Here is a 26,138-nt window from a genome sequence, read left to right on the forward strand (position 1 = left end):
GGATCACTTTTATACTGTGAATCTAGCCTCTGAAAACTGACCTAATCCAATTAACTAATTAACAAGCTCCAGCTGCAAGTGCCTACAAGTAGAAGCTTTGTTTAAAGCTGATTGAAAATTCCCCTTCTTCTAAACCAAACAGCAACTTTTAAGTTAATTAACTCAATAAAAGAAAGAACAGACTTGAGATAAAAATGAAGCCTTATACTCCCTCAGTCACCAAACTCTCACTATAGCACTCAAATGCACCAAATTCAGCGCACAGATGCAAGATTAACAAAGGTTTATCGGATTGGTCTTCACTAAACAAGATTTGGCACTAGATTCTCCAAAAGCCCACAAAGTAGCTGATGATGTCACGCATGTCCAGTGACTCAGTTCTTAAATACATTGCACACAATTACAATATCCCACATACATAACACGAGGTATGCCTTCAACTGCTGGGGAGATTTCCATTAATTCACATTGACTTGATTGATTGATATTTATTGTCACATGTAACTAAGTAGTGAACAGTATTTTTCTGCGGCCAAGGGAACGTACACAGTACGTACATAGTACACAAAAGAATAATCGACAGAGAACATTGACAAATGGTACATCAACAAATAGTGATTGGTTACAGTGCAGAACAAGAGCAGCATAGGGCGTCGTGAATAGTGTTCTTACAGGTAACAGATCAGTTCAAGGGAGAGTCACTGAGGAGTCCAGTAGCTGTGGGGAAGAAGCTGTTCCTTTGACTGAATGTGCGGGTCTTCAGACTTCTGCCTGATGGAAGGGTCTGGAAGAAGGCAAAGCCTGGGTGGGAGGGGAATCTGATAATGCTGTCTGCCTTCCTGAGGCAGTGGGAGGTGTAGACAGAATCAATGGGAGGATGGCAAGCTTGTGTGATGCGTTGGGCTGATGCCACATTTGGTCAAATGCTGCCTTGATATAAAGAGAAGTTACTCTCAAATTAAGCTCTTTTGTCCATGTTTGGACCAAGGTGGTAATGTGGTCAGGAGTCAAGTGGCTCCAACAGAATCCAAATTGAGCATTAGTAAGCATGCTATTGCTGTGTAAGTGCCGCTTTATAGCATTACCAATGACACCTCGTATTACTTTACTAAAGATCAAGAGGAGGTGAAAGGGTGATAATTGGCGAGGCTAAATTTTTTTTTTTTTTGTGAACAGGACATACCTGGGCAGTTTTCCACATTTCCAGGTAGAATCCAGTATTGTAGCTGTACTGGGACAGCTTGATTGGGGTGTAGCTAGTTCTGAAGCATAAGTCTTATGTATTATTGCTGCGATGGTGTTGGTGCATAACATTTGCAGTATCCAGTGCCTTCAGCTGTTTCTGGATGTCCAATGCTTCAGCCTTGTCTTTTACACCTATGTGCCAGGCTCCCCCACCCAAATGACTATTTCTAAATGCATTTAATTAAAAAATCAAAGAAATTCTCTCCAGTTTGCAGTAAAATTCAATTTTATTTAGTACAGAGCAAAATTTGTGATTTGATATTAAGTATAATTTAGATTATGCATCCTAATATCATCAGGGCTCCAAACCTAAACATTGGATAGTTACATATCCAAAGTATTCAGGTTTTGACTGAATCAAACATTGATACATTTTTATTTTAATAAACCGAGTTAACAGATTAAAACTTTGAACACTGAATTCAGCATTTTTGATGACATTGCTTTAAGCGGGCACCTTAAGAAACTAATCCAAAATCCAAATATAACATTGTGATTCATACCATGGCTGTAATCAATTGACACCTTTATTCACTGACTGATTGCTTCTGCTAATTTACTGATATTACAGTAATATAAAACATTAATTTGAGAATTTGTTGATGGACTAGGTAGTAAATTTATACTAATTTTAAAATAATAATCAAGAAAAGTCCTTTTCAACAAAACTCACTTTGGGGAAGTATCTTATCGTGATACATTGTACGAATTTGGTCCGATATTTCTGATTCCTGTAAACACTGTTATGGTCACCAGAGGACTGTCTCCCTATTTCATTGTCTTTGCTGCAACATTTTCACTCCTAAAGGAGTTCTGATTAGTAGCCTGGAAAACTCAGATTATTCTTAGCATAAACAACCAGATTCCTTACCATTCTATTGTTTTTTTTTTGGCCAGTCACAATAGGTAGGGTCCTCATCAAAGACCAGTTCCTTCAGACAATACTCATGAAAGGTTGACCCTGAGCATAGAGGCAGAATTTAGGAGAATATTTTGGGTCAATGTGGGCATATCTTCTATGTTGCAGCATCAATTCTCATCAACATCAGTATTTAAGTTGTCATAATTATGGCCACGACTGCCGGGAACACTTTCACTGCTGATGTGCCTAACTGCAATCCTAGAAGAATAAGACAAAACATTACTCTGGGATTTAAGTACACAAATTCAATAAATCTTCAAAGCACAACTGGTAAAAGCACAAAACAGATATTTTTGGGGAAATGTTTTCATTGAATTGTTAATGTTTTATATAAAATTACCAAACAAATACCTTTAACAAAACACCAACCCCATACAAATCTGCCCAAATGTTCCAAAACTAAAACCAAACAGAAAAGAATCCATCCCAGCCACACATCCTCGCCTCCCGCCAACAGCGATCAATTCTCCGGACTACAATATAAACAGTCACCACGTCCAGTAGAACCCTTCAATCGACCCCCTCACGCTGTTTTTGACCTTAATAAGGTGCAAAAACTCCATCAAATCCTCTCGCTATGCCGGGTCACTCGGCGGAGTCTCCAATCTCCAACCAGCAAGATACGCCTCCGCGCCACTAATGAGGCGAAGGCAAGGACATCTGCTCCTGTACGAAGCTCTGACATATCCAAACCCCCCAAAATAGCCACAGGGTCAGGACCCTAACTCAATATTCAGGACCACTGACATTGTATCAAAAATCGACCTCCAGAAACCCACCAGCTTCGAGCATAACCAAAACATGTCTGCGTGGTGTACGGGCCCTATTGAGCAGCGCTTGCATCTATTCTCCACATCCCCGCTTTAGTGAGGTGTGCTCGAAACACTACTTTTAACTGAATAAGGCTCAGTCTCGCACACGATGATGTAGCATTCACCTTCCACAGCGCCTCACTCCACACCCCCTCCTCCAGTATTGGCCCCAACTCCTCCACCCATTTTGCTTTCACCCCTTCCACCGAACTCAACTCTTCCCCCAGCAAACCACGCATGCATGCTGTAGCCACCTAAAATGGCTGATTCCCGATTAATTTGGCCACAACCCGATATATAAAATGGCTAACCAAAAAGGCTGATGGGAAAAGCAGCCAACAGGACACAAACGGACAGCTGCAGACAGAATAGCGTATTCAGCTCTGGGGAAGTCGGCCCTGCGACTATTAGCAGCACATCAACACAGACATCTGCAGTTTAATCGGCTATCCCCGGGAACAATTGCAACATATTAGCAATTGAATGCCGGGCCAGACCTCTCGGCGCCTGCAGTGGCCGAAACAAAGACAGGTGAACGACCACCCCCCGATCGAGGAATCGCCCCATTATTGGGGCATATCGAACCCAGTGATTGGGAACAAGTCCAATCACTTGGGACTCTGGGTCAAGGGCCACCCTGAGAGGCGGGAAGCCCCTGGGCCCTATAAATTGAGGGGCCAAGTTCAGATCTCCTCTCTCTCCCTTCTTCTCCTGCTCGCGACCTTCGCAAGAACATCGACCAGAAACTGTAAGTTTGACTCCAGCAATCGCTACCCGATAGAGACTCCTAGCCATCGACCCGTATCAGCCTTTTGAATCCCGCAGGCCAGACCCAATTCGATAAACCATTCGTTTCCCTGACCTGGTGGGCCATCCCCAAAAGTGAAGTATTGGCCAGAAGTGGTGGGTAGTGATATAGAAAGTAGGATTATTGTGTAAGTATTTATTGCTGTACATAATAAATGACCGTTGATTTCAATCTTACTAAGCGGTGTCCTGACTTATTAATCTTAACTCGAGCTTGAACCACGTGGCGGTATCCGAAAGATACCTGGCGACTCGTGAGCAAAGGTGACATAATCAGAGCTAATAAAACTAAGGCTAATAAGAGCAACATAATTCCACCGAACTCAACTCTTTCCCCCAGCAAACCGCGCATGCATGCAGAGACGTACTGCCTTCCTCCGATCCCGAACAGGAGAAAATCCGGTCCAATAAGGAAGATGGTGGCACACCGGGTAAGCCGGAAAAACTTCTTAAAGCTCTACACCTGGAGGTACCGAAACATATCCGAGCCCATCAGCCCAAACTTCTCTTTCAGCTCCTTCAGGCTGGCAAACCGCCCCTCCAAAAATATATCCCCCATTCTCTCTTTCCATGTACAAAATGTCACATCTAATCTTGCCGGTGCAAACAGGTGGTTAGCACAAATGGGAGCCAGATTTGAAGCTGCCCCCAACTTAAAATGCAGGAAGAGTCATCTCCGTATTTTTAGCATAGCCAACACCACCGAGCTTGTTGAGTACTTTGCTGCCGCCAATGGAAGAGGCGCTGTTACCAATGTTACCAAACCTGTCCCCCTACATGGCCCATACTTCATCTGGATCTAGAGAGCCCCCAGGTCCCCGCACCACCCCATCTTCTCTGCGTTGGCCGACCGGGGCAGCACGGTAGCATAGTGGTTAGCGCAATTGCTTCACAGCTCCAGGGTCCCAGGTTCGATTCCTGGCTTGGGTCACTGTCTGTGCGGAGTCTGGCTGTCCAAAATTGCCCTTAGTGTTGGGTGGGGTTACTGGGTTATGGGGCTAGGGTGGAGGTGTTGACCTTGGGTAGAGTACTCTTTGCAAGAGCCGGTGCAGACTCGATGGGCCGAATGGCCTCCTTCTGCACTGTAAATTCTATGATAATCTATGACACCTTGTATACTGAAGAAAAAAACGTAACTCGTTCCCCTCCTAGATGCATAAACCGCCACAGACCTACCCCTTCCGTCTTCTCCATAAACACAGACAATACCATCAGTCGGAACCAACAATTTCAACCTAGAGCGAAGCACCTTCGGGTCCAACACAGTTCATATCAACTCCCCCAATCCCAAAATCAATTGGTGCGTGTCCAGATCTAACACGTTGGCCAGCAACCGTTTCATAAATGCTACATCGGCCCAATTCGGAGCATACACATTAACTTAGACCACCTGCTTCCCCTCTAATGGCCCTACTACCATCACATATTTTCTACTCTGATACGCCAGAACCCTCTTCGCCCGGAACCAAACTCTCTTATTGATTAGGACCGCCACCAAACTGGACTCAACAAGTCGCAACCCCCCCCCCCCCCCCCCCCCCCCCCCAGCACACCACTCCCATTCAATAGACTACCTCTAAGTGCTAGCAAGGTGCCCAGGCCAGATCCTGCCCCAAAACAACCAGAACAAAGGCCTACATCCATGCCAGAGGCCCATACTCCTTCGTCCCAATCCCAGAATCCCCACCATGCTTCTCTTTCCTTCCAGTTACCATATCAATCCCCCTGCTCTACCATCCTCCATAACCCCAGTTCCACCATTCTCCAAGAAAAAAAGATCATAAACATAACACACTATATTGCAATATTAATAGTCACCCCAACCCAACTTAAACATACAGAAAAGAAAACCCACCAGCCCTCAAACCAATCTCAGTTCTTTATCTTTGATGAAAGCCTCAGTCTGCTCCGGCATGTCGAAATAATGATCCTTCGAATCTTAGCCTCGCTGGATACACTACCCCCATCCGCACACCCTTATTGTACAGCACTGCCTTCACCTTATTAAAGGCCGCCCGCTGCTTCACCAGTTCGGTACCAATGCCTTGGTAGATGTGTACCATGTACCCGTCCCAATTGATATTCCGACACTTCTTGGCCCACTCCAGGACCCGCTCCTTCCTCTGCTAACTGTGAAATCGGACGATCACCTGTTCAGCTGCGGCTTCTGCTCGAGTCCGAATGCCCTGTCCAATTCCGGAGCGACGAACACTTCATCCCTGCCCACTAACCGGGGAACATTCCTGAAAAATACTTGGTTCACCTCAGGCCCTCCGCTCCCTCCGGCAAGTCCACCATCCTGAGGTTCATGCACCTCAACCTGTTCTCCAGATCTTCCACTTTGGTCGTAAGGCCCTTATTCCAATCCAACATCAGCAGCATCTCAGCTTCCAACAAGGCAAGCTGATCCTCGTGCTTTGACAAAGCGTCCTCCCCACCCTCCAGCATCTCCCCTTGCTCCTTCAGAGCTTACATGGGGAGCTAGATATGATTTCCCAGCCAAATTTGAGAACTGGCTATCATGCTTTCACAATCTTGATTTGAAAGCTGAGTGGACATTTGGGGTTTGATGGAGCACATTGTATCCTGTCTTCGAGTCAGTTGAGGACTCTGACCATTGGCCTTACACTGTCTTGTCCTTGATGTTCATCGAGAAGGGTTGGAGGCGGCCAGACACCACAGGTCTTTGCCAACTGGCATGGCTTAGGTTTCTCTTTGCCGAGGCTTCTGGGCGACGACATGGCGGAGGTGCAGGGGCTTCGGTGAAACTCTGGATGGATCCTGGATTTTGCTCGATGATGTTGGCATGGCTTTTGTCTTTTCAAGCTCCGTGGGTGGGTATATTATCCAGATTATGCCGCACTGGACACCCTTTCGCCACCCCTAACCAGTACCCCCAGCCCTCGACGAACCCCCCACCGCCAGCCAGCAGCACGGCTCTCACCTGACTGTTGGTGGCGCTCTCATCCTCAACAATCTTGCGATCAATGCAACCCATTTTACTAAATATTCTTCTTCTCATGCTCGCACACTCATCCCTATTACAAACATCACATTCTTAGCTATTCCACCATGACAGCCACATTCTGCAAATACCTCACAAAAATCTCACTGACAATCGACAGGCTTTCTTGGAGAGGGTTGCACACAATGCCAAGAGGAAGAGTAACTTCACCCCATCTTTCTTCTTGAAGCGAGTGTACTATGTTATAATTTCAGTTTATCCTACAACTGGACACTCAGGTCCAAGAGTGGAATCTGTTCGATAGATCCAAACTTTTATTTGTTGTTCAGAGACATGTCGATTAATATTTAACAAAAGATTAAAGCAGCACGGTAGCACAATGGTTAGCATTGTTTCTTTGCAGCTCCAGAGTCCCAGATTTGATTCCAGGCTTGGGTCACTGTCTGTGCAGAGTCTGCACGTTCTCCCCGTGTCTGCGTGGGTTTCCTCCCACAGTCCAAAGGTGTGCAGGTTAGGTGGATTGGTCATGCTAAATTGCCCTTAGTGTCCAAAATGGTTGGGTGGGGTTGCTTGGCTACGGGATAGGGTGGAGGTGTGGGCTTAAGTAGGGTGGTCTTTCCAGGGGCCGGTGCAGACTCGATGGGCCAAATGACTTGTAATGTAGGTTTTTCGACATAAAAGCTGAGTCCACAAAAGATCAGCCATGATCTTCCACACTTTAAATGCTATGATTCATTAAACAAGCTTCCATACAATCTCTCAGGTATCCACCACACCAACAGAACACCAGTTTCACAGGCTGTATTAAGGTCTCACCAACCTTAGGATCACCAGATGCCTGGCTTCTTGCTGGCCGAATCTCCAGGTCTACACCTTGCAGTCCTGTCTTCAACTGGGACATCTTTCTACCCCTTTCTTTAACTTTGGTGTACCGTAACTTTAAAAAAAAGATTTAGGGTACCCATTTGTTTTTTTTCCCCAATTAAGGGGCAATTTAGTGTAGCCAATTCACCTACCCGACACACCTTTTTGGGTCATGGGGGCGAGACCCATGCAGGCACAGGCAGAATGTGCAAACTCCACATGGACATGATCTGGGGCCGGGATCAAACCCAGGTCCATGGCGCCGTGTGACAGCGGTGCTAACCACTGTGTCACCATGCTGCCCCGGTGAACAGTAACTTGTTCAGATCTCAGTGTATTGCCCCTTTGACTTCAATCATCTTTCGACTTTCGTCTTTTTTATTCCATAGTTTCTTCGACTTTTTCCCTTTAGTTTCTGGGGCTTGCTTTCTGTTCCTCTGCATCGTCTTATCTGCACTGGAAGTCTGTGGAATACTTCTAGCTCTTTGGTTACCTGGTTCCAAACTGAACCAGAAGACAGTCTACTTTTTCAGTGGGTGCTTCTGATTGCTAAGCAACAGCTTAGTTTAAAAAAATTCTATTATTGCTTTTATGTCAAAAACCTACAAGGCAGTGGTACATTAACAGAGTGAAATCTACTTTAATTGATTAAGATGCTAGACTGATCACAGGGAGTTCAGTGTGTGTATTTGGTAGGATGACACCTTATGCCACAGAGCAGCCTGCTATTTATTTAAAACCTAGTATTATCTCATTCTGCTTTGTTTGCCAATAGGAAAGGAGATGCAAGTGTCTCTCCTGGTAGAGAACCTCAGTACTGCTTTGACAAATACTTCCCGAGAACTGAAAGTTGTTAGCTAATGTCACCTGCTGCAGCTTAAAAGGAGTCTGTGACATAAAACGTAAGAGCCATTGTGACCTTGAAAATCATAGATTGCGCTGTCCGAACCCCAATTTGAAGCTGGAGTTACGGATTCAGCAGATGACACCGTTGTCTTGGTAAAGCAAAAGCATTGTATACATTTGTGCTCAGTTAAGGTTAGATGCCCCCTGCCTGTGAATATGGTCTCCTGCTCCGTGCTCTCCTCTTCTTTCGTCTAACAGCTTCTCCTGCTCTGTGGTGTTTTCCATGCTGGCCTTCTCCCATATCCTCTTTTCCTGAATGCAGCTCACCTAAACCACTCATGTCTGGAGTCAGACAAAGAGCAGCAGCAGCAACATTGCTAAAGCAGTAAAAACTCCCTCTATGCAAAAGGGAACTTGTAAGACTGACAGAACATAGCATAAGATATGTCTAGAAATCAAACAATAGCCATAAATGCCCACCTTACAAGTAACCTGTAAATACTAATGTGAAGTATACTACGACACCTTCTGCACAGTCTTCAACATGTCATCGATGAAGACAAACATCTTGCCAAGGTCATCCCCACACCCCCACTACTTGCCTTCAAACAACCGCGCAACCTCAAACAAACCATTATTTGCTGCAAACTACCCAGCCTTCAGAACAGCAACCACACCACACATGGCAATCTTTGCAAGATGTGCCAGATCATTGACATGGGTACCACCTGATGCACGATCAATTGAACAAAGACTGGAGTTGGATACAACTGAGGCTTTATTGCTCTAAGATGTGTGGCCTCCCACAGCAGCTGGCGAAATGGCTGCTGAATGGAGGACATGCATATTTTTACTCTGCCTACTGGGCGGAGCCAGCAGGCAGGGACTACTGGCGAACCTGTAGTACAGGTCCTACCTTACATCACCTAATACAGGTGTAACAGTGGTTTACCGCATTCACCCCTTGTTAAAATTGAGTCCGGCGGGGGGGGTGGAGAACTATATACAGCAATGAATTTATATTTACAGTATTTAATCAGAAAAAAAATGTCTTTTGAAGTCCGGTGCCAGTCAGAAATTTAACCGGTCCGGTGCCTTGATGTTCCGCTGGGAGCGACGTAGCGGTGGCAGCGATGTCAGCAATGTCGATGCTGGCCTGTTGTTCGATGACTCTGGGAGCGTGCCGAAATCCTCTTCATCCTCGGGCGTGGGCTGGGAAAGGACGGATGGTCCTGGTGGGGTGAATGCTGGGAGCGCCGGGGGAGGGGAGGGTGGTGCCGGGCCGGAGAGGTGTGTGTGTGTGTGGAACCTGCTGGTGCCAGGTCCCTGAGGGAGACAGTATCTTGGCGGCCGTCGGGGTTCGCCACATAGGCATACTGGGGGTTGGCATGGAGCAATTGCACCCTTTCCACCAACGGGTCCGCCTTGTGGAGTTGGACGTGCCTACGGAGCAGAACTGGTCCTGGAGCTGCGAGCCAAGTCGGGAGCGAGACCCTGGATGTGGACTTCCTGGGGAAGGCAAAAAGACGTTCATGGGGTGTGTTGTTAGTAGCGGTGCACAGTAGTGACCGAATGGAGTGGAGTGCATCAGGGAGGACCTCCTGCCAGCGAGAGGCTGGGAGGTTCCTGGACATTAGGGCCAGTTGGACGGCCCTCCATACCGCCCCGTTTCCCCGGGGGTTATAGCTGGTCGTCCTGCTGGAGGCGATACCCCTACTGAGCAGGAACTGACGCAGCTCATCGCTCATGAATGAGGATCCCCTGTCACTGTGGATATAGGCGAGGAAACCGAACAGAGCGAAGATAGTGTTTAGGACTTTGATGATGGTGGCAGACGTCATGTCGGGGCATGGGATGGCGAAGGGAACCTGGAGTACTCATCGACCACACTGAGAATATACGTGGTTCGGTCAGTGGAGGGGAGGGGCCCTTTGAAATCCACGCTGAAGCATTCAAAGGGGCGGGAGGCCTTCACCAGGCGCGCACAGTCCGGCCGGTAGAAGTGCGGCTTGCACTCCGCACAGCCCTGGCAGTCCCTGGTGATTGTCCGTACTTCCTCGACGGAGTAGGGCAGGTTGCGAGCATTGACAAAATGGTAGCATTGTGGATAGCACAATTGCTTCACAGCTCCAGGGTCCCAGGTTCGATTCCGGCTTGGGTCACTGTCTGTGCGGAGTCTGCACATCCTCCCCGTGTGTGCATGGATTTCCTCCGGGTGCTCCGGTTTCCTACCACAGTCCAAAGATGTGCAAGTTAGGTGGATTGGCCATGATAAATTGCCCTTAGTGTCCAAAATTGCCCTTAGTGCTGGGTGGGGTTACTGGGTTATGGGGATAAGGTGGAGGTGTGGACCTTGGGTAGGGTGCTCTTTCCGAGAGCCGGTGCAGACTCGATGGGCCGAATGGCCTCCCTCTGCACTGTAAATTCTATGAAATCTATGCGACTCCCGGGTGACAAAGGCTGTCGTGCAGGACCCGGAGTCGGTCTACTTGTGCGCTGGCACATGTACCTCGGGATAGGGCATCTGGGGGCTCGTCGAGTTTGCCGGGGCGATACAAAATCTCGTAATTGTAGGTGGAGAGCTCGATCCTCCACCGCAAGATTTTATCGTTTTTGATCTTGCCCTGTGTGTGTTATTGAACATGAAGGCTACCGACCGTTGGTCAGTGAGGAGAGTGAATCTCCTACCGGCCAGATAATGCCTCCAATGCCGTACAGCTTCAACGATAGCTTGGGCCTCTTTTTCGATGGATGAGTGCCGAATTTCTGAGGCATGAAGGGTGCGGGAAAAGAATGCCACGAGTCTGCCTGCCTGATTGAGGGTGGCGGCTAGGGTGACGTCCGATGCGTCTCTCTCTACTTGAAAGGGCAGTGTCTCATCTACTGCGTGCATCCCAGCCTTGGCTATTTCGGCTCTGATAAGGGCGAAGGCCTGTTGCGCCTCGGCTGTCAGGGGAAAATGGGTTGACTGAATGAGTGGGCGGGCCTTGTCCGCATAGTTTGGGACCCACTGGGCATAGTACGAGAAGAACCTTAGGCAGCGTTTGAGGGCCTTGGGGCAGTGAGGGAGGGGAAGCTCCATGAGGGGGCGCATGCGGTCGGGATCGGGCCCCAGAACTCCGTTCTGGACCACATAGCCGAGGATGGCTAAGCGGGTCATGCTAAACATGCACTTCTCCTTGTTGTAGGTGAGGTTGAGGAGAATGGCGGTGTGGAGAAATTTGGCGAGGTTGGCATCGTGGTCCTGCTGGTCATAGCCGCAGATGGTGACGTTGTCTAGGGAAGGTGGCCCGCAAACCGTACCAGTTGACCATTCGGTCCATCTCCCTTTGGAAGGCCGAGACTCCGTTAGTGATGCCGAAGGGAACCCTGAGGAAGTGATAGAGACGACCGTCCGCCTCAAAAGCGGTGTATGGACGGTCCGATTTACGAATGGGGAGCTGGTGGTCGGCGGATTTGAGGTCTACCGTTGAGAAGACCCGGTACTGTGCAATCTGATTGACCATATCAGATATGCGTGGGAGGGGTTACGCATCGAGCTGCGTATACCGATTGATGGTCTGGCTGTAGTCCACGACCATTCTGTGTTTCTCCCCAGTTTAACGACTACCACTTGGGCTCTCCAGGGGCTGTTGCTGGCCTCAATATTGCCCCACCGAAGCAACCGCTGGACCTCGGACCTGATGAAGGTCCTGTCCTGGGTGCTGTACCGTCTGCTCCTGGTGGCGACGGGTTTGCAATCTGGGGTTAGATTGGTGAAGAGGGAAGGCGGATCGACCTTTAGGGTCGCGAGGCCGCACTTAGTGAGGGGTGATAGGGGCCCGCCGAATTTGAGGGTTAGGCTCTGGAGATTGCACTGGATGTCCAGGCCTAGTAGCAGGGCAGCGCAGAGGTTAGGGAGGACGTTGAGGCGGAAGCCGCTGAATTATACGCCCTGGACCATGAGTGTGACCGTGCAGAACCCCCGGATCGCGACGGAATGGGATCCGGAGGCCAGGGAAATTCTTTGGTTGGCGGGGTGTACCGCGAGGGAGCAGCGCCTTACCGTATCCGGGTGTATGACACTTTTGGTGCTCCCGGAGTCCAGCAGGCAAGAGGTCACGTGGCCGTTGATTTTCACACTGGTCGATGCGGTGGCCAGGTTGTGCGGATGAGACTGGTCGATCGTCACTGAGGCGAATCGTGGTCGGTCGTCGCTGACGTCGGATGATGGGGAGCCTGGGGGGCCCAGGTCCTGGAATGCTGTCGGTGTCCACGTCCCATGGAGGAGACAAGATTGCGGCGCCTGAAGGTCCTGCGGGGGACAAAATGGCGGCGCCCATGGGCTGCACGTTGCGGGGGTTGGACAAGATGGCGGCGCCAATGGTCCGCACGTGGACTAAGTGGGAGATGTCGGCACTCACTGGCCGCGTGTGGCCCCGGGAGATGAAGATGGCGGCGCCCACTGGCTGCGCATAGTCCGGGGAGGTAAAGATGGCAGTGCCCACTGGCCGCACGTGGTTCGGGGAGATTAAGATGGCGGCACCCATTGTGTGTAGGCTAGAGGGGTGGGGCGATTGCAGCAACTGCGCAGGCCTGGCACACCGCTGCGAAGTGCCCCTTTTTGCCCCAAGCCTTGCAAAGGGCAGCGCGGGGTGGGCAGCGTTGGCGAGGGTGCTTCTGCTGGCCGCAGAAGTAACATTGGGGACCCCCGGGGTGCGCGGGCTGGCGCGTGACGCAGGCGTACTGGCTGGGTAAGACCCCCGCTGGAGTGGCCGTCTGTGGGGTCCACGAGGGGTAGGCCGCGCGGCTGGTGGGGTAGGCCTGAATGTTACGTGCGGCAACCGTCATGGAGGGCGCTAGCTTCTTTGTTTCAGCTAGGTCTAGCTGTCTTTGGCGTGTGAGGTCCGACACAATCCCCGTTATGAATGCGTCCCGCATAAGAAGGTTGGAATGTTCAGTAACGGCCTTACAGTCCCGGACGAGTGGGATTAGGGCCCGCCAGAAGTCTTCTATGGACTCACCTGGGAATTGAGAGCGAGTGGCGAGTAAGTGCCTGGCGAAGAGCGTGTTCGTTTCATAGATTATAGAATATACAGTGCAGAAGGAGGCCATTCGGCCCATCGAGTCTGCACCGACCCACTTAAGCCCTCACTTTCACCCTATCCCCGTAACCCAATAACCCCTCCTAACCTTTTTGGACACTATTGGCAATTTAGCATGGCCAATCCACCTAACCTGCACGTCTTTGGACTACGTTTTCTGTGCGTAGTTTTCTTTGAGTGCCATGGCATCGGCGTAATTCGGGGCGTCCTGGATCAGCGGAAACACATTGGAGCTATACCTTGAGTACAGGATCTGTACCTTCTGAGCCTCCGGCACAGGGGTGGTCACTGAGTTGATATGCGCCTCGAAGCAAGCTAGCCAGTGATTAAAGTCCTTTTTGGCATCGCTTGATTGCGGATCCAGCTGCAGGCGATCTGGTTTGATTCTAAGGTCCATCTTTTAGAAAATCTTAGAGCAATAAATTGATGCACGATCAATTGAACAAAGACTGGAGTTGGATACAACTGAGGCTTTATTGCTCTAAGATGTGTGGCCTCCCACAGCAGCTGGCGAAATGGCTGCTGAATGGAGGACACGCATATTTATACTCCGCCTACTGGGCGGAGCCAGCAGGCAGGGACTACCGGCGAACCTGTAGTACAGGTCCTAGCTTACATCACCTAATACAGGTGTAACAATGGTTTACCATACCACCATTACACGTGAGACCACCCACCAGGTACGCGGTACATACTCGTGCGATTCGGCCAACGTTGTCTACCTCATACGCTGCAGAAAAGGATGTCCCGAAGCGTGGTACATTGGCGAGACCATACAGACGCTGCGACAACGGATGAACGGACATCGTGCGACAATCGCCAGGCAGGAATGGTCCCTTCCAGTCAGGGAACACTTCAGCAGTCAAGGGCATTCAGCCTCTGATCTCCGGGTAAGCGTTCTCCAAGGCGGCCTTCAGGACGCGCGACAAACGCAGAATCGCCGAACAGAAATTTATAGCCAAGTTCCGCACACGTGAGTACAGCCTCAACCGGGTCCTTGGATTCATCTCGCATTACATTCACCCCCCACCATCTGGCCTGGGCTTGCGAAATCCTACCAACTGTCCTGGCCTGAGACAATTCATATCTCTTTATCCTGGAATTACCCCTCTCTCTGGATCTGTAAAGACTTAATTACCTGCAAATGCTCGCATTAAAAGCACTGTCTTGCATTTTGTCTACATATATGTTTCTGGAACCTACCTCTTCATTCACCTGAGGAAGGGGCAGTGCTCTGAAAGCTAGTGATTTGAAACAAACCTGTTGTACTTTAACCTGGTGTTGTAAGATTTTCTTACTGTAAATACTGAGACCATGAGTCAACTTTGTGGTCAGGAACTCGGCTGATCGGGGACAGAGCATCGGGGAGCGGGCCTTGAGGTAGCGTCCTCGATGATGCGGCGAGCTCCTCGATGATGCCGTTTTGATAATAATTGTTTTTAATTGATGATACGATTGGTAATTATAATTGATAATAAAAATTCAAGGAAAACAATGTTCTGTTGTTTCACACAATGTGAGTTTGAAGTCACATGGGGGGGGGATCGGTGAAGTGGGCCTAATGCTGCAGACCCTCCCATGGGGTGTGCCTCAGGCCCCTCCTGTTCTCACAGGTTGGAAAACTGCAGGTTCACTGTGGATCAGTTCTCTGACGTAGGAAAGAATACCTAAACTGCTTTTAAGAGAGCAGAAATCCGTAACAAAAGGGTGCTCCATTTTCAGGCCTAAACCCCAAGAGCCCCTACTGCTGTTCAGTGGTCAAGGTGAAGCACTGCTGAGGTACTCATTGATTGAGTGGCCAGTGTTGAGACCACCTTCCTGCACCAATTTCCTTGGAAAGGATAAGTAACGGCTCCATTCCTTACAGCATCCTATGAAATCTCAATGGCAAAACAGAGTGCTGGCTGAATTGCAATACACATACCAGAATGATGGTGGGAGTACCCCAAAGGGTCACAGATGTTTGGCTCCAGAGTTTTTGTAGTTTTATTTACACCGTATGAAGGTGATTTTTCATAATTCATTTGCCTGTATCATAAGTCTTGCATTTGCCATTTAAAACTCAGTGTATACAATGTTTTAAAATTAACAGGGAGCATCATTAATATCTTGTTGTTGTTCTTACATTAACAAAAAAAGACCCTATTGTTAAAAACTACTGAAATTTAGTTGTACTAACAAATATTTACCTGAATTTGTTAAAATCTTTTTGCTCAACAGTCCCAATATAGGATATGGTCCCTTTTTGCAATGACCAGAGAAATCATCAAAGTCAAGTGTCCACACTAAAGCTCCTTTGAATTTGTTCTTCTTTATCCATTTAACCTATAAAAGTAAATTAGTATTAACTGCATCATGCCCAAATTGCTACTGTAGAACAAGCTTACCTGTTTTGTAAGATCTGCTTTATCTGCTCAATTGGTGCCTTCAGCATGCACTACAGGGCAGGGTGGTGATGGTGTAGTCAGCAGCTGAATGATTAGGTATGAAGTTCTCCAGGGGGTGGCACGGTGGCACAGTGGTTAACACTGCTGCCTCATGGCGCCGAGGATCCAGGTTCCATCCCGGCCCCGGGTCACTGTCCATGTGGAGTTTGCACGTTCTCCCCATGTCTATGTGGGTCTCACCCCCACACCCCAAAAGATGTTCAGGGTAGGTGGATTGAGTGGCTCAATGGCACCATTACTGCCCGAGTCCTGAAGGACATGATTGATAGACTGGGCCTGTAGAAGATGGTGAGGGAACCAACAAGAAGGAAAACCTATCTGACCTCGTCCTCACCAATCTACCTGTCGTGAATGCATCTGTTTCTGATGGTATTGGCAGTAGTGAATATTGTAAGGTATTGGGCATAGTTCAATTGGTCTTATTAAGATATTCATAGTCTTAGGCAGTTCAACAGTCAGTATCTATTAACTATTAGAAACTAGGTACAGTAAAGGTCCAAGCTAACAGTTGTCTTCATGCTTACTTCTAGACATAGCTCTGTCTAAAATGTTGCTGATCCCTAGTTGCAGGTCATGTGATTTCACATACCACTTTGTGGGCCGTACTCTGTTCAGTACCACATTAGTGTGTTAGGATCCCGGATGAGAACCCAACTACTTGCAATTTGTAAAGTTGTGAGGAAATGCTAATGCACCACAGGAGTGATAACACTGACCCATAGGTATCTTGTATGTTAAAACAAATTAAATTTAAACACATAATTAACAATAAAGAAATAGCTTTACAGTTAACCGTTACAGCAGTTCTTGAGCAAACTGAAAAACTTTAACTTACTTCCTAAAATTGCCTTTGAGTTGCAATTAGAGGCTGGTTTAGCACAGGACTAAATCGCTGGCTTTGAAAGCAGACCAAGGCAGGCCAGCAGTACGGTTCAATTCCCGTACCAGCCTCCCCGAACAGGCGCCGGAATGTGGCGACTAGGGGCTTTTCACAGTAACTTCATTTGAAGCCTACTTGTGACAATAAGCGATTTTCATTTCATTTCATTTAAGCAAACCAATATAGTCGAAATACGACTCATTAATACATTTAACAGCCAGGTTTCTATTTGTTTTTCTCTGTGCAGAATCTTTGGAGAGAGAACCGTTCAGAACCAAACTGAATCGCCTCTGTTCAGATCAAAATCCTAGGAAAAACTAACTTTTCAGATAGACCTGGCTCCTCCCCTTAATTACATCATCTGTGTTCAAAGCAGAAGATAGTCTTCCATTTCCTCCCACAAGATGTCCCATGATCTGTTTAGCCAGGACGAAACACAATACCCCTCATACATTATCTACACCCAGGTTGTCCTTTAAATGTAAACAATATTCCGTTAGCAGAACACTTCACCTGCAAAATCTATGGTTACCTTACTTTTACAACCATTAATCACAGCTTTAGCAGACATTCTGTCTGTATGAATCTTAACCTAGGTTTTAATATCATTCCAAAAAATATATAAAATGTCAGTTTCTTACATTCATCACACCTCCGTGATGCAAAGCCCTGCACATGGGCTGCCCCCTGGAGCCTTCGTCGATGCTGCTGCGCCTCCTTTGGCGCCGGGCCGCCGGGCCTGCTAGCAGAACCTCAGGGGCAGCTTTCGCAGGGTCCCAGATATCCAATCCGTGGAATATTTGTAAGAGGAGATGATGAAACTGACAACCAGCTGCATGTTCCTCCCCGCAATCTCCATTCCCTCAGTGCTCCCCACTCCTCCTCCATAGCTCTCCCCTCCCTCCCCCTACATCTCTTGCCACCCAACCTGCCCTTCCCATGCACCCCCAGATGCAGCGGGGCCCCACTCACCAGCCCCCACACCTTATACCCCAGACACCCGCACGCAACATTGCCTGGACCAAATGCTGATCCCCTCCCCGGTGCACACACCCACCCTCTGGTCAATGTTATGTCCCTGGTGCTGGGGCCCAGTCTCTGGGTGTTTAGATGTTGGTTGCTGCGTCCGTGATGTTGCCTCCCGCAGTGTTCAGGCACTGTCCAGGCATCACGGTCTGATTGGGATGCTAGACAATAACTCCCACATGGTATATGGCACGCCGACGGGCATGCACTTGGGAGGAGTGCAGTGCTCACTTAACCACCACTGCCAATTCCCAATTAGTAACAGCATTCAGCCCCAGGGCCAGAGGCCTCTGTGGTCAGCATGAGTTATGGGAGATCTTTGGGGCTGGAGCTACCACCAGAGTGGGAACACACGATCCAGGGGCTGGTATGGCGGAACCGCGGGCGCCCCCCCCCCCCCCCCCCCGATGGCAGGCCACCCTGACCAAGATTGGCCTGCAGCAGGCCCCCCCAGCCCCCTCCAAGCACCGGGGCAGCAACGTTGCATGGGAGCGAAGATGGCTACGTACCTCCTCGGGTCCCCACAGCAGACATTCTGCCAACTTCACGATTTTAGAAAGGTGTAATAATCAGCGCCCGCTTGACCACTTGCTGGGGAGGCGGTTAGATCACAGGAGGCCGTTAGATAGGGGGTCGCTCCTGTTAATTGTATGGAGATTGGCCTTAAGTGGTGATTATTGGTTTCTTGCCATGCTACGGCGGGTTCCTGATTTCACCAACGGGAGCGGGCATGTTAGGTCACAAACCGAATGCCACCTGCATGGTTCTTGTTTTTGGCCTCCCCCACGATCTAACAACCTCGTCATGCTCTGACTTAAGCACAACGCGGGCATTAAATCGTGCTCACCTAAAATGATACCATTGCAAATATAAATCTCTTAAAACTACCTTTCTTTTTCTAACACATAAATGTACATAGTTTAATTAATGCATGCATAAATATCCCAGAAGTTAGGTAATATATTTTTCTAATATGTTCAGTATTTTCCACAAATGATATGGAATACCAAAATAGTAGATTAATTCAGGATGTGAATGTGAAAATGACAGGTGCCAGGACAGATTTCAAATAGAGATGATAACGCTCAATAAATACATCCCACCTGACAAATACACTGTTGAGAATTAACATATGAGCTGTCTCAATTAGCCACAGTAGTTTCAGTGTAAGACTGGTGTAAACCCCATGCACGCTGCATGTTCCCACTAATTTCAGCTGAAGTAATGTTAGTTCATTGGTAGTTCATAGATTATCATAGAATTTACAGTGCAGAAGGAGGCCATTCGGCCCATCGAGTCTGTACCAGCTGTTGGAAGGAGCACCCTACCCAAGGTCAACACCTCCACCCTACCCCCATAACCCAGTAACCCCACCCAACACTAAGGGCAATTTTGGACACTAAGGGCAATTTATCCTGGCCAATCCACCTAACCTGCACATCTTTGGACTGTGGGAGGAAACCGGAGCATCCGGAGGAAACCCACGCACACACGGGGAGGATGTGCAGACTCCGCACAGGCAGTGACCCAAGCCGGAATCGAACCTGGGACCCTGGAGCTGTGAAGCAATTGTGCTATCCACAATGCTACCGTGCTGCCCACTCCAAGCAGAAATTCCTGGTGAACGTGTGGGGAATTGAAATGAAATGAAAATGAAATGAAATGAAATTGATGAAGTAAGAAGTATCTGTGTAGTATGTGAAATCAATCTTGCCCTGACTCCTGGATTTCTTTCCAGCAAGATAAAGCACTTCATTCTACAATTCATCAAACACTTAGATACCTGGTGCTTGGACATTTGTTTCTTGTACCTCAAGATCCAAAGAAAGAAAAAATGTTTATACTTTTTCCAGCAACAACTAGACTTCTAAAAGTATAATGAAGTCAACACCACCTCAAATTAGCAGATAAATTAAGGGAACAACAATTTCTTGATTCCAATTAAATTGAGAAATCATTTTCATAGGACACAGATTTTGGTGCAGGACTTATTGATCTCCATTTTTATGTCCTAATATACCTCTCCCAACTGATCTATGCTGGGAGCATTTAATTGGAAAAATAATTTCCACCTGCTGATCAGATGTCAGAGAATACATCTTAACCTAGTTCACAGGACTAATCTATTCTGGCTTGATTCTTATAGAGTGGAGGATAGTTGAGAACGAAGAGCTCATTTGACTGCGAGGTGCATCATAGCCACGCCATTATTCGTTGTTCACATGGGCACTTTCTGTTATCTGACATTTAATAGCAATCAAGAGCATACTGAATGAATGATTTCATGATTTCCCCCCCAACCCTTACTTATTTAGTTTGTGAAATTGAAGCAAATTGCTCGTGTGGCTAAGAATAGTTTCACAGTAAAGGTCAAGGATTGAACTTCAGATCTTCTGAACTGTAACACCTATGGCTATACCAAGCAGTGCCTTTCTCGCAATGCCAATGGAGTTAGCATAATGTAGCTGGTACTAATTCAGAAATTATTGAAAACGATGCAATATTTATGTTGCAAAGTTGATCAACAACATCTTAGAAATATTTTGTCAGGACAGCACGGTAGCATTGTGGATAGCACAATTGCTTCACAGCGCCAGGGTCCCAGGTTCGATTCCGGCTTGGGTCACTATCTGTACGGAGTCTGCACATCCTCCCCGTGTGTGCGTGGGTTTCCTCCGGGTGCTCCGGTTTCCCCTCTCAGTCCAAAGATGTGCAGGTTAGGTGGATTGGGCCATGATAAATTGCCCTTAGTGTCCAAAATTGCCCTTAGTGTTGGGTGGGGTTACTGGGTTATGGCGATCGGGTGGAGGTGTTGACCTTGGGTAGGGTGCTCTTTCCAAGAGCCGGTGCAGTCTCGATGGACCGAATGGCCTCCTTCTGCACTGTAAATTCTATGTAAAAAATAAACTATCAGAAAAATTATTAGATAAGTCTGTATAATTGTATAAAATGTACTTTGATATCAATACTTCGTTCGTCATCATATCCAAGCCATATATCACCCTTGACTGCATACGGAACCTTCTGTTCATCAATCCAGTGCTTTTGCGCCCCTTGCAAAAAGTCACAGATCTGTTAATGAAAATGATTAAGCATTATTAGTATATACTAGCAGATCGCTCCAGGCAGCCATTCACACGGAGTTGCAGGATACTCTTCGTTTTATCCAATGTCACATGTAAGATGTTATTAGGGCCACCAATTTAATATTAAAAAAAGGGTGAAGTTGTATCTTTGTTAGAGTATTTGATGAACCCAGTGGTGTTGGATGGGAAAAGTGAAAACTTCATGTGAAGGGAGGTTAGAAGGTGGAACATAACGAGCAGGGTGCAGAAATGTAATTCAGTTCTCATTTAAAGATCATGGGGTCAAATGCCCACGGGGAATTTTCTGGAAATCCTGACGAAACTTTAGCAAAACATTAGCATTTACCCAAGAGAAATCACTTTGATTTTGTTTTATGGGGTATGGGCGTCACTGGACAACTTCATTAGCTGGGTGAACCCTCTACTTCTGACCTTTCGATGAAGGGAGATCATTGATGAAGTTGCTGAAGATAGATTGGCTTATTACCCTGTCCTGAGGAAATGAGTGATGCTCTGAGATTGTGACCCTGGCTCTAGACTTGCCAGTGAAGCGATCCGGGAATCGAACCTGGACCCTGGCGCTGTGAAGGAGGCAGTGCTAACCACTGTGCTACAGCAGGGAGATAGATCACTTGGTTGCATGGTGCACCGAAAGCAACTTCTCTCTAAATGTCGGCAAGACCAAGGAACTGATTATCGACTTCAGGAAGCGTAGCACGACGCACCCCCCTCCCCCCCCTCTCTCTCTACATTAATGGCTCCAAAGTGGAGACTGTCGATAGCTTTAAGTTCCTGGGGGTCATCATCACCAACAGGCTGTCCTGGTCCACTCATGTTGATGCAAGAGTCAAGAACGCCCAACAACGTCTCTACTTCCTACGTAAGCTAAAGAAATTCAGCATGTCTGCATCGACTCTCACAAACATCTACAGATGTACCACAGAAAGCATCCTATCCGGCTGCATTACAGCTTGGTATGGCAACTGCTCGGCCCAAGATTGCAAGAAACTGCAGAGTGTGGTGAACTAAGTCCAACACATCACACAGGCTTGCCACCCTCATATTGATTCTGTTATACACCTCCCGTGGTCTCAAGAAGGCAGACAGCATTGTCAGAGACCCTTCCCACCCAGGCTTTGCCTTCTTCCAGACCCATCCATCAGGCAGAAGATACAGAAGTCTGAAGACCTGTGCATCCAGACATGGGAACAGCCTCTTCCCCACAGCCACTAGACTCCTCAATGACTCTCCCTCGGACTGATTTGTTCCGTGAGACACTATTCACAATTCCCTATGTTGCTTTTGCTCATGTATTTGCTTTGTTTGGCCCTTGTTCCGCACTGAAACCAATCACTATTTATCGCTGTACTTTGTCAATTATTCTTTATGTGTACGTTCCTTTGGCCACAGGAAAATGCTTTTCACTGTACTTTGGTACATTGACGAGATCAATCAATAGATGCCAGTGTTATAGCTGTACAGGAACAGCTTGGCTAGGGGAGCACAAATCTTCAGTACCATTTCTGGGATACTGTCAGAGCCCATAGCATTCGCAATATCCAGTACCTTCAGCCTTTTGTTGATATCAGATGGAGTGAATTGAATTGACTATGGCACTGTGAAAGGTCAGGCAACTCTATGTATCTACTATAACTTTAACCTTTATGCTGAGCTACAGCCCTTGACAAGCTGCTCCATCACTGAATTTGCAAATTCCAATCCAAACAAGCTGCAGATCGTACATTCTGGGCAACCCGTTTCGGTGCCTTTAGCATATTCAAAATGAAATGAAGGGTGCATGTCAGAAATTTGGAGACAGGGATGCACATGTGTAAAATGTTGAATATTGTAAATTAACACTTCGTTTTAACTTAAATTTCTTCAAATAAAAATAAAGCAACTGAAGTTTTACCACCTCATAGTTTGCCAAGAAACCCTTGTTTGTTGTATAAGTGCCTGCCGGTCCAGGGCCAGATGCTGGAGCACCAACACCTGAATTCAAAGTGCTCAGTTTGAAGGTTCGTCCATATGTTGGAATTCCAACTAGCAGTTTATTTGCTGGTGCACCCTTATCTCTCCAATATTTAACAATAAAATCCTGCAACAGGAGCAATTAGAATAACAACATTGTTCAAGAAAGGTTATGGACCTTTTCAAATATCTTTTCAGAAAATGTTTAAAAATGTAAAACGTTACAATGTGGTTATAGCTATTGTCATATACCAGCACAATGTGAATGGGAGAATTTGTAAACGTACAACATTAAAATCCAAAAAAACACCCTTGTCAGTATTGCCACTATATAAAGGGCTGTTGTGTCCAGTGAAAGGGTCCCAGTCACCATGAAGATCATATGTCATCACACTGATAAAATCCAAATGTCTAGAGAAATGAAAATACAGTAAATTAAATCATAATCACGAGTAATACTAAGAGATCAAGACACAAAACAATAACAGCATATATTAATGTAAAATAATGTCCAATAGAATTAGGATATAAAGCATTTCTAAAAAATTCCCCTAGCTGTTGTACAACAAATTTATTTAACTTTTCACAATAATGCTTTCCATTAGTGGTTTGCATTCAAAAATCTGGTCCAGGTTTTCCAAATTATACTTTTAAACTTTCGCTCCACTTTTAACAGAATACCCAATCCAGGATTTTACTCCAACTCCTTTAGAATTTCTTTGTCTTGACTGCTGTACCAACTGTTCACAGTTGCTTTAACTCTTGATTCCCAGACTGCATTAAAATGGCATCAAACTTTTCATTCATCTCTGAAGTCTGCTGTTCCACTTGAAATGTACTTAGTGCAATTGTCTTTTTAACTCAGTTAGATTCATGCTGGACAAATGTGTTTGTGTGTGAGAGGTTTGGTTAAGTTCAATTGGGTTTCTATTGTGCTTAGAGAGGGTGATGGTGTGAAGAATAAATGAAAGGTATAAGCATATAGGTGTTGCTTAGCAACTGGGGCCTTGTAGGGTAGAGAAGCTTTTAAGTTTTAGTTTTGCTAATTTGTGGGCAGTTGGAGATAGGTAATGAGAGGAAAGGCAGTTCTCACATCTCCGCGAGAAACAGTTGTTTTGAAGGCTAGAGGGAGGAATATCTCTCTCGGCTTTTCTAGAAGAAAAGCCATATTAAGGAATAGTGGTTAAGAAAACAGATGTCGGAAATCTAAAGTCCATCTAGTTAAGGAAACTTAGAAGTTTACAGCATGGAAACAGGCCCTTCGGCCCAACCAGTCCATGCCGCCCAGATCAGTTTCCAAGAGGTCTGAGGTTAAGGTACTAGAACAGTGAACTGTAAAGACAGAACAAGCTGAGAAGAAGGCTAAGGAACCAGAAAGAAATCTTTTATTTATTTTTAAATATAGAGCGCCCAATTCATGTTCTCCAATTAATGGGCAATTTAGCATGGGCAATCCACCTAACCTGCACATCTTTGGCTAATATATATGATTTTTAATAGTATAATGTCACAAAATCATTTCTTTCCTTGTGGGGGTGAAACCTACACAAACATGGGGACCAGAAAGAAATCTGAAGTGATTTTCAGGTTTGCGAGATTTTACTGTGGAATATGAGTAGAAATAACTATGGAAATCAGTGCCTGGATCTTGAATTTGTCTAAAAACAGTTATGACAAAGGAAACCCAAAAGGGGTGGTGTAAAATCCTTGACTGGATTTTATGTTAAGTGGAGCGGAAGCTTTGTTTAAAAAAGTGTCATTTGGAAAACTTGGATTGGATTTTGGAATGCAAACCGCTAAGGGAAAGCATTATCATGAGAGAAGATTTTAAATCATGTTTTTGGGAGTGGTATTTGGAAACTCTCATGGTGATTATCATTCTGAGTGTATTTGACCAGTCATGTTGTGTTTTATTGAGGTTTTTCATCTTAACAAATAATACAATAAAACCACAGGAATGGTACAGCTCAACAAGAAAAACAGTCTCAACACACATTGATACTGCAGAACTGCAATTCCGCTGGCTCAGTGCAATGATTAGACTCAAGTCAGTACCTCTAGCTGCATCACCAGAGAGCATGGGAGAAAAGGCAAAGGCCATGAAACATGGTAAAATGGTGCACACCTTCCCATGCGGTGATTGTTTTTAACAGCCACGAGAATACAGGATACGTTCTTTGCACCATGTTTGGGCGTGCAACAATACACCTCCCTCAACCCCATAACTTCAGCAGCACCAGAGGCACCAATGGCACACTGTAACCTCCACCCTTCGTATACCAGACCCATCTGCACCTCTGCTTGTTAATATATTTTTGTGTCGCCGCACTATATATCAATCTTACAGAACTCGAGACTGAGCTTCTTGGGTGAAGTCAAGTATAGCTTTATTTATGTCAGTTTCAAAGTCAATTCACATTCATACAGAGGACCAGCAGCTATAGATTCAGATTACAGTCAGCGCCTACCAACAACCTGATCAAGACAGGATACAAAAAAAGAGTGAACTACTAGGAGCAGATGGTACCAGGATAAAAGAGGATCAGGACACAACCAAGAATCCATGTTCCTCCGGTTAATGCTCATTGCCTACTGAAGGGAACTGGCTATTTCTGATAAGCAAAAGGGTCATTGATTTAGCCATTTTAATGTAAATACTAAAGCCCAGTTTAAAATTCATTTTAAACTGGATTTCATCATAAAACTTCAAGCATAATGTAGATTACAAAAACACACAGCTTGCAGAATTTGCAGTGGCAAAGCACAGAATTTGAAACATCTAAAAAAGCTAGCTAAAGCTTATGCAACTTTATACTGAAGGTCAAATTGACATTATAGTTCATTTAAGCTCTACCATTGGTCAAATGAACAGAATCGCAGAGTTCAGCACATACCAGTTTAATGATAAGAGCAGAGTTTGCATTCCAACACACATTTAAGAATTCCACATGCAACATTTATATTAATTTTAAAAGTTCAACAAGGTAATGTTACACATTGATGATTGACAACAAACCATCCAACCAAATGCATTTGCGACCCATCCAAGCCAACCAGCACATTGCGGGGGTAGGGACAGATGGAGTCAGACTGATAATATTTTTCTTAAAGATAGAGGTTCGGGAAGCCATTTTCTTTCCAAGATCACTCTATACCTTTGATCGAACTACTCGCTATCCTTAT

At 46.5% G+C, this 26,138-nt stretch overlaps 1 protein-coding gene and 1 long non-coding RNA gene across 2 annotated transcripts in view; one reads left to right on the plus strand and one right to left on the minus strand.

Annotated features, from left to right (window-relative positions):
* The window catches only part of LOC140393648 (uncharacterized), a 74,754-nt gene that overhangs the window by 11,718 nt on the left and 36,898 nt on the right, over positions 1 to 26,138 (plus strand). Inside the window, exon 2 of the long non-coding RNA XR_011935702.1 lies at positions 4,127 to 4,217. This is a non-coding gene — a long non-coding RNA (uncharacterized lncRNA). The remainder of the gene's footprint in view (positions 1 to 4,126; positions 4,218 to 26,138) is intronic.
* Positions 1,454 to 26,138, minus strand: part of LOC140393646 (acidic mammalian chitinase-like) — an 89,294-nt gene continuing 64,609 nt past the window's right edge. The window contains exons 8-12 of the mRNA XM_072479926.1: positions 23,243 to 23,366; positions 22,900 to 23,082; positions 20,854 to 20,970; positions 15,735 to 15,870; positions 1,454 to 2,365 (exon numbers count right to left, since the gene is read on the minus strand). Coding sequence (XP_072336027.1) covers positions 2,298 to 2,365; positions 15,735 to 15,870; positions 20,854 to 20,970; positions 22,900 to 23,082; positions 23,243 to 23,366 — 628 coding nt within the window. The 3' untranslated portion in view covers positions 1,454 to 2,297. The remainder of the gene's footprint in view (positions 2,366 to 15,734; positions 15,871 to 20,853; positions 20,971 to 22,899; positions 23,083 to 23,242; positions 23,367 to 26,138) is intronic.

This window comes from Scyliorhinus torazame, chromosome 17 (genome assembly GCF_047496885.1).
Source record: "Scyliorhinus torazame isolate Kashiwa2021f chromosome 17, sScyTor2.1, whole genome shotgun sequence".
NCBI classification, from domain to species: Eukaryota; Metazoa; Chordata; class Chondrichthyes; order Carcharhiniformes; family Scyliorhinidae; genus Scyliorhinus; species Scyliorhinus torazame.